This window comes from Amphibalanus amphitrite, unplaced genomic scaffold, assembly GCF_019059575.1.
Source record: "Amphibalanus amphitrite isolate SeventyFive unplaced genomic scaffold, NRLGWU_Aamphi_draft 001791F_arrow, whole genome shotgun sequence".
In the NCBI taxonomy this organism is placed as follows: domain Eukaryota; kingdom Metazoa; phylum Arthropoda; class Thecostraca; order Balanomorpha; family Balanidae; genus Amphibalanus; species Amphibalanus amphitrite.
In genome coordinates this window covers 75,066-85,371 of record NW_024883284.1, presented here as the reverse complement: position 1 = coordinate 85,371, position 10,306 = coordinate 75,066, and the positions used below count along the sequence as shown (strand labels likewise).

Below are 10,306 nucleotides of genomic sequence, written 5' to 3'. Positions count from 1 at the left end.
GTCCGGTTCCTAACTTAGGCAGCATACGTTGCTGTTATTAAGAGAGCACGTCTCGGTTACATCACGTGTGCCATCAGGACGCAATGCAACGCTCTCATGCCGGCGTTTGAATCAATTATCGAAGTGTGATTTTCTGTCCTAGGACGGTTAGGTGGCTGGCTACATTGCATTCAAAAAATGAACATACGGTTTGGACTGATGTTATCTGTCTGCAAAACTTAATTTAACTGATAAACATATAGGTATCAAAGTTAAGCATCTCGCTGTTTTCTTGGCGATATCACTATAGGTATAGCTTCCGGAGCAATTTATGATTCCTGAAGTATTTCGGATCGAATGGGTACAACTCACCTAGTGTCAAATAAGGAACACCAGACACCTAGGAACACCAAAGAACACCATATACCCGACGTGGCAGCGGCTGCGTCAGCTTTTAACGGTCGGAAAGCCGTCAAAATCAATGTTATGCCAAACTCGCTCAATAGATGGCGCTGGTTTCGTTGCGCTCAGAGCGCCGATGCTAATCGCTATTCTGAGCACGATTCTGCCACTGGGGTTTCCAAACTTTGTGAAGAGGCGGGGGTAAGCATGTAGAACTAGGAAAGTGGTAAATATAGTACCTTTCTTGAATTTTTCTCACTACATTTTGCAAACAACGAGAAAAATTAGCAAAAGTGGTCTCGTTGACGGCGCGCCCAGTTCCTTTTCAAAAATTCGCAAAAAATATGTTTTAAACCGTTTTATGGATCAGCCCGTAGGAAAATCGCTCTTCACATGGAAACTTTTTCCATCGACCCGCCCTAATAGGCATGTGCCTTCTTAGGTAGACCTTGGGTAGACCTCTTCCAAGCCGTTTCTTATGACATTTGTGAAGATTGCAAGTGTCTCTCAGATTTTTTCTTCTCTTGACTCTAGCCATTATGATAAAATTATCAGTGCCTGACTGCTCTAGCAGATAAACAGGATAAATCTAAAGAAAATGAAATAAAATGCTTTAATTACATAAATACCAAATATCCCAGAAGACACTGCTTGAAATGCTTGCTGTAATAACGTAAGTCAATTTTATCGCCTTGAAATGATTCACTTATCACGTGCAATATGTGCTTGACATTTGTTTGTGCTCTTTATTGGTGACAAATTATCTTTTCTTGTTTAATGTGCACAGGACTGTCAACACACCTTACGCAATTTGCAATGCGGCAACAATAAATGATGGCGATGACTTTGTTTATTCCGTTACCATGGAGACGATTTCGTGAGGCTTGACTTCAAACCTTAAACGTTTAAATAAATGTTTTGTAGTAAATGTTAGCGTTCTGTTACACATTTTAAAATAAAATTAACGTTAAATATTTAGCAAACTTTTATTTCTACGTCCGTGCTTAAAGGTTAGGATTGCCCTTGTCCTGCGCTGTAAATTCAGAAAACAATTTGCTTCTTTAGTCGACGAGGAACGCCGCAAAGACGCGAGTAGTTCGTCTATACTTATTATATGTCAATGGCCTAAATTAAACAAATTATCCGATCAAAGAACAAAACGAACGTACATAAGTACTATCTATAAGTCTAATGAAAAAGTTTAACGGCATTGCTAACGTCATTACCGCTCAATGTGTCATTCAAGACGCTCTATGAAAAGGACCCAACCAGTGCTGCGTAGTCGACGAAATTTCAGTGAATTTGACTCCAACTCCGATTCCGGTATCCAAATATCGACTCCGACTCCTCCGGCCAGAACTGTCGATTCAGACAGACTCCGACTCTGCAGCCCTGGTAAGTCCATGTGGAGTCGATGACTTTTCGGTCACGTTCGACTCTACTCCGACTACAGCTTTTAAAAATCAACCGACTCCGAGTCGGAACAGATCCGCTGGCTCTGACTACAACTCCGCAGCCCTGGCCCAACATAGCCGCCTAAAACAACTTTGATGTGTGATCTTCTTCGTATGCACTGTTAATGTTATTTTAAACAAGGCGTGGAAAAGGAAGATGAAGCCTACACAAACAAGGGTCTACTGTTGCGGATCAATCAACTGCTGGAACAGAAAAGCTGAAACACCACCCATCTCATTTCATCGTTTTCCTAACGACTCTACACCAATGAAAGTACTGATCAATGCGGTACGAGCATCGATGTGACATTTGTGTACCAAGTTTGAGTATTATCCGCCCAGCCGTTCTTGAGATATGGAAGCGGCACTTCGCATGTGCAGTAGCACCCCCATGGTGACACATGGAAATGCATTGGCCACTGGGTGCCTAACTATTGACGAAGTGTTACTGTAATGGGCCTAGCCATTGCGGGGTTATTTTATGTGGAACAATTTCGACACCCCTAAGTAAGGCGCGTGGCACGTGCCGTAACATTAACTAAGATGTAGAAAGTCGGGCGAAATTCGGAGAAGAAGGAATAAGCCTACCAAATATGCATGACATATTGTCAAACTGCTGTACCATTGCGAGTAAATGACCATATAAAAGGCCGTACAAGCCGATGGGACTGGGCGTTCAATACACACCGTCTCACGCATTTTATTTTCGTTATTACCTAAAGGCTGCTTGACGTTTTTGGCTTTCAAGCATTAAAGACATTTTTTGTCGTCTCAGGTCCAGTAAGATTACCTCCAACTCGTGGGAATCTGCACTTCAAGCCAACTAACACACCACACCCACGTGTGTCATAATGCTGAGCGATGGCGTTCACTCGGCTTGCTCCTTACTTACGATAATTTTCTCGCTAGATGGCAGGCCTGGGGCCGTATTCACGTCGATCATTTTCGTAAGAATTTTCTTAAGTTTGACCTACTTCTTAAGTAAATTTTTTAAATCACGTGAATTCCGTTGATAAAAACTTAAGAAGTGTCGATGTGAATACCAAATTATACTTACGAAAGAAAATCGACTTACGAAGTCGACGTGAATACGGCCCCTGATCCCAATGTCGCGGATCCCAATGTTAATTTCCACGAGACATCAATCCAGTGTTATATCATCCATGGTCTAACTCGGCCCCCGGTCATTGTCATTGGCAGCTTCCTCCTCACGTGACGTCACCAGAGCTTGAAGTTTTTCCTTCACTTATGTTGAGCTATGGGAAAATCCCTGATTTTAGCCATTTTTCTAGCCGCATTATCTCAGGAACTATGGAACTCAAATCAAAACTTCTAATGTCATTTCAAAGCTAAATGGATTACCTTATGCATCCCGGGTCAGTTTTACTGAAGAAAAGTAGAGAAGTATGCAAAATATGCCACCGAAAGAAGTTCTACATCCCATTGACTAGCGTTGCTGTGTTGCTATCATTTAAATGAATGTCTTGCAATAACGTTTTTGGTAACCGGTGATAATAACTGTTGATTTCCATGAAAAGTCGCGGTATTCATGTGCATCGAATTAGCAAACACTTGTGGTTCCAGGGCATAAAAGTTATATTTTGGCTGATGGTCGCTGGTGTTTCGTCGGATCACTTCGGTTGTAGAAGTGCATAACAATGCTGTACATAGATTCGATGCTGCTGATTTGCGGTTGCATAGCTGATCATCAATTAATTCTATTTTGATTGTATTTCCGATGCATGACATGCGAAAACAATCCCTTAAACGAAGACATCTATGACATCTGGCTTCCTCTATTACAATTCAAAACTGACTGAATGGGTGGAAGCAGCATTAGGCAAGAACACAGCCTTACAGATGAACATCAGTGATACGATGGAGTACATCTGGCTAGACAAACACCGGTCCGACTACCTCCAGACAGGACGGATCCTGATCTGTAACATTGTGCCGATCAGATGCGCCCCGCCGCTGTCGCCGGCAACCCAGGCAGCGGCACAGCGGCATAGGTCGATTCAATTTCAGATAGCACGATATGTGAAAGTGCACACATGCACAAACGGGAGGTTCGATGAATGTCACAGCAGCATAGCACTCCATTCTGTCCGACGGTACGCTATGTAACAATACGAAAACATATTCAGCATACCAGGGTACTTAAGTTGATTTCCATCTGAACAGTCGACTGGAAAATTCGGTGAATTCAAAGCCTACCTCAGGGTAGCTTGTGCGCTACATTATTTGAGCACGATATGGATGTAGACTGCATTTACATATCATCAGCTATATTAACTGCAACGCGTTTCACAGTACTTGTACTGCATCATCAGGCAAATCACGAATGGCACACATTTAAGCATTTTCAAGACACTTCAGCGAACACGTGAAACATATATGAACTCCGCCTCGAGCTGATTAAACAGGTCTAAGCAGGGCTGGGAGGGGATCGTGAGTCCGCCGGCCGCGCTGCGCAGTCGAGTCCAGAGCGTCTGAACTGGCGCGTCCTCAGATGCCATCGCCAGCGCGCCGAAGCTGGGGCCGCATTTTCTGGCGATGTAGCCGGCCAGATGCGCCATTGCACCTTCGGTGGCCGGCACACCAATCTCAGCGTCCAACGCCGCTGAGGGCGCAGGCGGTATATGCACTGTCTCGGCCTTTCGCAGTAGCTGCGCCCTCTCCTGCTCCGCCTCCTCCTCTGCGTCCGGGGCTGGCTCGTCAGGAACGGGCTCCAGGCTCTCCGTCCCCTCAGGAACTTCTTGGGGCGGCTCAGGGCATACCGCCTCCAGCACACCATCTGCGCCTGGTCGGCTTGGTCCTCGTCTGCCTCCGGCTCTGCCCCCGGCTCTGCCCCCGCCTCCGCCTCCGCCGCTGGTACCGGGAGCGCCGCGGGTGAGCGACTCTTAATCTGCACGCCGTGGGCCCGTGACGCGCAAGCTGGATCAGAGTGAACAGGCGGAGGCGCCCCTTCACCTCTGTCGTCGTGGGGTTGGGGCTTCCGCCGCCAGAGCCGCGGATGTGGCTGAACGAGCCCTAAAGCCGGTTCTGGGTGACGTGGCGGAGTAGCAGTTAGCAGTCCGGGCCAAAACGCTGCTGCACGTCAGCGAGCAGACCCCGCTCCACCTTCACTGTCACTACTAGACCCTTCTGGAACGGGAGGAGGTGACCAGCTGAGCCGAAGCGCAGTCCCTCCACCTCTTCCACCAGCTTAGAGAGGGCGTCCTCCTGCCCGGGAGTGCCGGAGCAGCCTCTCCGCAGTGTTTTGGCGTCCCTCGGATGGCCGCTGTTGAGGACGTCCATGCCGCTGTCAATGGTGAAGAGGAAGGCTGTCTCTTTCTCCTTTCCGGGCATGCACCGAGTACGTCTGTGCGGCCAGACCGCACGAAGCAGACAGCAGCTCGTAGGCGGGTCGGACTTTCTGTCGTGCCATTCCGGAGACCTGACAACAAATAGGGAAAAAATGTGTCGGAGTTTCTCGATGTTGTGGCCTTTCACGTTACGCTCACGCTTAAATTATTGTCTTTAAAGGATACGATGCGAGGCAATTAGGACGGCATAACATAATGCGTTTTTATGCGGCGCAGCATGACATGGCACACTCCATACAGGTAGAGGTTCAGCCGCAGAGCGTGTAGTTACAAAAAGAAACAAACAAAGAAATCCCATCCTTTATCCAGCAAAAACACTTAATTTATACTTTTTCTTGCAGAACAATATTGTCAATGGCGTGGACAAAGGGCATAATAAAAGGGTAGTAAGTATCATGAGCCTGTTGACGCTGCAGCACCCCTATAAAACAAATAATCGAGAACAACAGGCATCATGATACCCATCTTTCTTTCAGAAACTGTGCAATCACTGAGCAACTCTAAATTTAATAAGTAAAATGGTATTTGCTTATGTGTAACTGACAACTGTACATATTTTTATTCAAGTTGCATTGAATCAATTCTTCCAAAAAATGGTTTATGGACAAGAAAGCAACATGCATATTGGTCACCACTCACTAGCACAATTTTAATGCAGGTAAAATGTTTTGCCTAATGGTCTAGTCTTCCTGTGTACAAAGCATGCAAGATTTATTAGTCTTCCAAACAATCACAGCATTATTAAGGCAAAGCTAAGTCTGGAAAGGTAAATGTACATACTTACACATTGATTCTGGGACCTGGTGTTTGAAAGCTGGCATCTTGGCATCCATCGCCAGTCCACCTCTGGTGAGGCGAGACGCTCACCACCACAGGACCTTGGAGCGCAGAGCTGCTCTGGCTGCGCCACGCCCAGACTGAAAAAAAAATACACATGCCAAATATGTTCGGAGTAATGGCAGAATTGCGTCAAAAATTTCAGCACAAGTCGCAGCCTGGCGTAATTTCGCATGCGCCAAATTCAGCGCATGGTGGCCGCTGAATTTTTCGGTGCACGGCTGCAGCAGAATTTTACTGGGAATGGTGGTCACCAAATTTTTCAGCACGCTGGTAAATCTAGCAGCAGACTCATCCTGCGAGCGGGTCTGAAGAGGGTCTGAACTTCCGGCCAGGGGCTTGTTTTATTGGGGCTTACATTTGCGTCTCTATGTTGTACTCTTAAAGGCAGGGAACCCCAAACAGGTGAGTTGAAAAGGTGAGTTCTTTGATGTTTCACAGCACGACCCCAGCTTTCAGCGCAAATGATGCAGAAATTTCAGCTCAAAATTGCTTGCATTGAATTTCAGCGGGTGGTTAATTTACATATCATACCTACTGCACCAAAACTCCACCACAATTCAAAGAAATAACTAGCTTTTACCATTACCACAAATCAACATTAGCACAGAGACTGATATGTTTACATTACATTTTTCCCATTACCAACAAGGTCAAGTTTACGTGAAAGTAGTAAATTGTTTCACTCAATCTTTGATGACGTTAATTCTTTTTTAAAGATATCCACAGCATTGACAACAACATGGAATATTTGGAAATAAAAAATAATAAATATATAAAGGTTAAAAAGTTAAAAAAAAATCATCACAAAACTGTGATAAAATAATAAATACGTCATATATTGTAAAAAGAATCATCATGCTAAAAGCATGCGCCAGAGATGCCTTTGCTGCGCATTATCCGTCACAAATCCTGGGCTGCCAAATGACCATACCCTGTAAGTCAATATACCCTGGTCTAACTTACGTCGGTCAGTGACCTGGGCCCAATCTTACCAATGCCGTAAATAGGATTTGGCAGCACTGGCCGGAGTTTACGGCACTGATATCAAAAATATCCTTTTTATTTACATCCAGCTGATCTTGTCCAATGATTTTGATAGCGTGAATGATTATGAATGTTGCCTGAATGAATGAATAGGGGAGAGTGGGGTAATTTGGCCGCTTTTTTTAGAAAACGATGTAACTAAAAATCGACAACACATTTCTGCATTTTTTCAACGCTGACAGGTGTGGCATACATTTACTTTCTTGGACAGTAAACTTGAAATGATAGAGTAACTACCTACTTATATGGACATTGTGATGTATTACAAAGGTCTGCAAAGCGGCCAAATTGCCCCACTAGCAGGGTTATTTGGCCGGGGGTGTGGGGCAATTTGGCCGGTGTTAGCTTGAGGCCATGATTTTTGTTATAGGCGAGTCAGCTTCACATTCAGCAATGACGCGTGTCCTACGACGCATTTGAAGCATTTTGGAGGTTGACCCAGCCGTCACAGGGGTCGAAAAAAAGTCAAAATAGCGACTCTAGATGCGATGACAGTTTTTTACGAATAGATTTTGAAGTAATCAAGCTAGGGCAAAAATAAAAGTACCATCGTAATTCTCTCGTCATTCCGCATCGAAACATGTATGTGTTGACCTCGAGAGGTCAAGGTCAAAGGTTGGCTTCAGGTCAGGTTAACTCAGGTCGCTTGACCTCAAGGTTACGTGAGTTCAAGGTCATCATGTATATCATTCGATGCGCCTTGACGAGCTGAACACAATGAGACCATTTTTGCGGCTGTATCTTTTTTCTGTAAGTATTTATTAGCAAAAAAGCGTTAGGTAACCTTTGCTGACGTCACGTGCTCTTACAACTGTCCAATAGGAAATATGGCATCAAGGTAGTCAAAGTTGGTTATGAATTATGTCCTTTATCCCGCGCCCGGCTGGGGGTCCTGGATTTCCACGCCCTGCTGGGGGGGGGGTGTTTGAACACCCCCCTTCTAACTCGGCTCCTGGGCCACGTAGCGATACGCGGAAGGCGGTGTTCGAAAGAGCGTCAAAAATAATGAGGAAATCACTTCGTTCAATTTTTTGGTCAGGTCAAAGGTCAGGTCACCAGAGGTCATTGAAGGCAAAATTTCGCCGATTTCCAGGTCGAATGTCGACAATTTCCAAGAAGCCAACGCATAACTCGGGAACCAATAGAGCTACAGCGCCGCGGAAAAGCGCATTCGATAGCCCTATTAGCGCCCTTTCTGAGTAATTCTCTCAGATTTGACCTAACGTCAACGGTTTTGCCTGCAGGGGGCAAAAACTGCAAAAATAGCCGATTTTTTTCGGAAACAGTTTTTCTGCAATAACTTTTGACCCAAGCCTTGTACGAGCTTACTTTTACGGGCATCGTGTTCCTCTCGTCAAGACGCATCGAATGAACAGTGTTTGGGATTGTTTATAATGTCTTTCGTCCGAAAGAGGCGCATTTCAATTTTCTCCCATTGACTTTTAATGGGGAGGTCGCAAAATTGACCTGACCTTAGGTCATCGATATCAAAATTCTGAGATACACTGTAAAAAAAGTTTAGCACCCATGTCAAAAACCAGCACCCTATACCTGCTTATTTTAAGCAGGCTAAATGGGTGATAAATTTTAGCACCCTTTTCGAAAAATAGCTCCCTGTGCCGGCTTATCTTAAGCACCCTAAATGGCTGCAACCATTTAGGGTGCTTAAAATAAGCCGGCACAGGGAGCTATTTTTCGAAAAGGGTGCTAAAATTTAGCACCCAGTTAGCGTGCTTAAAATAAGCAGGTACAGGGTGCTGGCTTTTGACATGGGTTTTTACAGTGTATACGTTTTGTACATGCTATTGCTCTTAGCAATCGCTGAAAGTTTCAAAGCGATCGGTCACTCGGTCTAGCTACGACAGACATTGAAACTTTTTATGAGGTGAGGCCACTTCAAGTGACCTGGTGACCTGACCTTGAATGACCTTGGTCTGAAATTTTCACAACATGTGTAGAATTGATGTATGATAAGGTATACCAAAAACGGCGGCGCTCCGCGCCGCCGTTTTTGAGATATTCGCGAAAAACCACAAGGGGGGGTGAACAAACACCCCCCCAGCAGGGCGCGGGTTATGGTATAATTGACCATGACAACTCGGCCGTCCCAGCATAGTGACTCTGAGCGCACCGGCCAAGTTGCCCCGCTAGTCCCGGCCAAATAACCCCACATTGCCATTCTGAAAATTTTTGTCTATAAAGTCGTCATGGCTGTGCAGAACTAAATGAAATTGCTCTTGGAACCGCTGAACACCCTCAAAAATGGCGCTATAATGTTGGAATTCGTTTACAGCCCAAATACTACATGTAAGGTATACAAATTTTTAAACGGAAGTAAAAGTTACCATTTTCTAACTAAATTCACCTTTTATTAATTTTGAATAAAACTAAGAGGGGGAAAGTTTTGACATTTGTTCTCGAGTCAGTTCTGCCGATGACAAATGAATAGAGACTAAAGTTATTTCTTTCACTTTTATCAGCTTTCGTACAGGTGGGGGCGGCCAATTTACACCACCGGCCAAATTACCCCACTCTCTCCCTAAGTGAATGTGGAATAGTTCCGAGTGCTACCAAATGCCGTGAATGCAGGGGCGTGGGAACTACTTTCAGACTGGGGGGCACACCATAATAGAGATCAACCTGGGGTACCCCCAAATCTAGTTTTCTCACCGGTTTTAGGCCATTTATTTTTCATCCCTTGGCTTTTTCAACAAAGAAAGAAAACATTTGCAAAAAAGTGCGATTTTCCGTCTCAAAGTTGTGGGGGCACCGCCCCCACGGCCCCAGAGTTGGGGGGGGCAGGCTGCCCCCACTGCCCCCCCCCCCCCCGGTTCCCGCGCCTATGCGTGAATGTGCAATGTGCATTCACGGCATTTGGTAAGATTGGGCCCTGGTCTGGCCTGAAAATAGGGCTTTGTGTCATAAGATCTGACCTAATCAAAGGTCGGCAGTGCCAACTTTTATCTCGCTATCGGCAGCGCGTTAAAAAAATCTAGATAAAGACCATCGCCCCTCCCCCCCCCCGGAACGGCACCCGTCCCTTCTCTCGGCAGAGCGTCCTTTCCCTTTTTGTAAGTCCTAACATAATCACGAATATTATATCACAGGTTGTGAAGGCAATGTGAAGGCAGTTTCCGCTATACGCACTATCCACCATCCCGTTCTGTGCTCGCCTTCCGCTCCACGCACATCAGCCGAGCTACAAGTCAGTCGGGCTAG

At 45.4% G+C, this 10,306-nt stretch overlaps 1 protein-coding gene across 3 annotated transcripts; it reads right to left on the bottom strand.

Moving 5' to 3' along the window:
* Positions 1 to 3,413: 3,413 nt before the first annotated feature.
* Positions 3,414 to 6,654, bottom strand: LOC122375184. Of its 3 annotated transcripts, none has more exons than XM_043354431.1 (4): positions 6,575 to 6,654; positions 5,988 to 6,120; positions 4,949 to 5,274; positions 3,414 to 4,831 (listed from the first exon to the last, which is right to left on the bottom strand). In XM_043354431.1, the coding sequence occupies exons 1-4, from the start codon at positions 6,624 to 6,626 to the stop codon at positions 4,605 to 4,607; spliced, it is 738 nt and encodes a 245-aa protein (XP_043210366.1). In that variant the 5' UTR covers positions 6,627 to 6,654; the 3' UTR covers positions 3,414 to 4,604. The 3 variants fall into 3 exon arrangements, with proteins under 3 accessions (XP_043210366.1, XP_043210367.1, XP_043210368.1); XM_043354432.1 differs by having other exon boundaries at positions 6,630 to 6,646; XM_043354433.1 differs by having other exon boundaries at positions 3,414 to 5,274.
* Between the last annotated feature and the right edge of the window lie 3,652 nt (positions 6,655 to 10,306).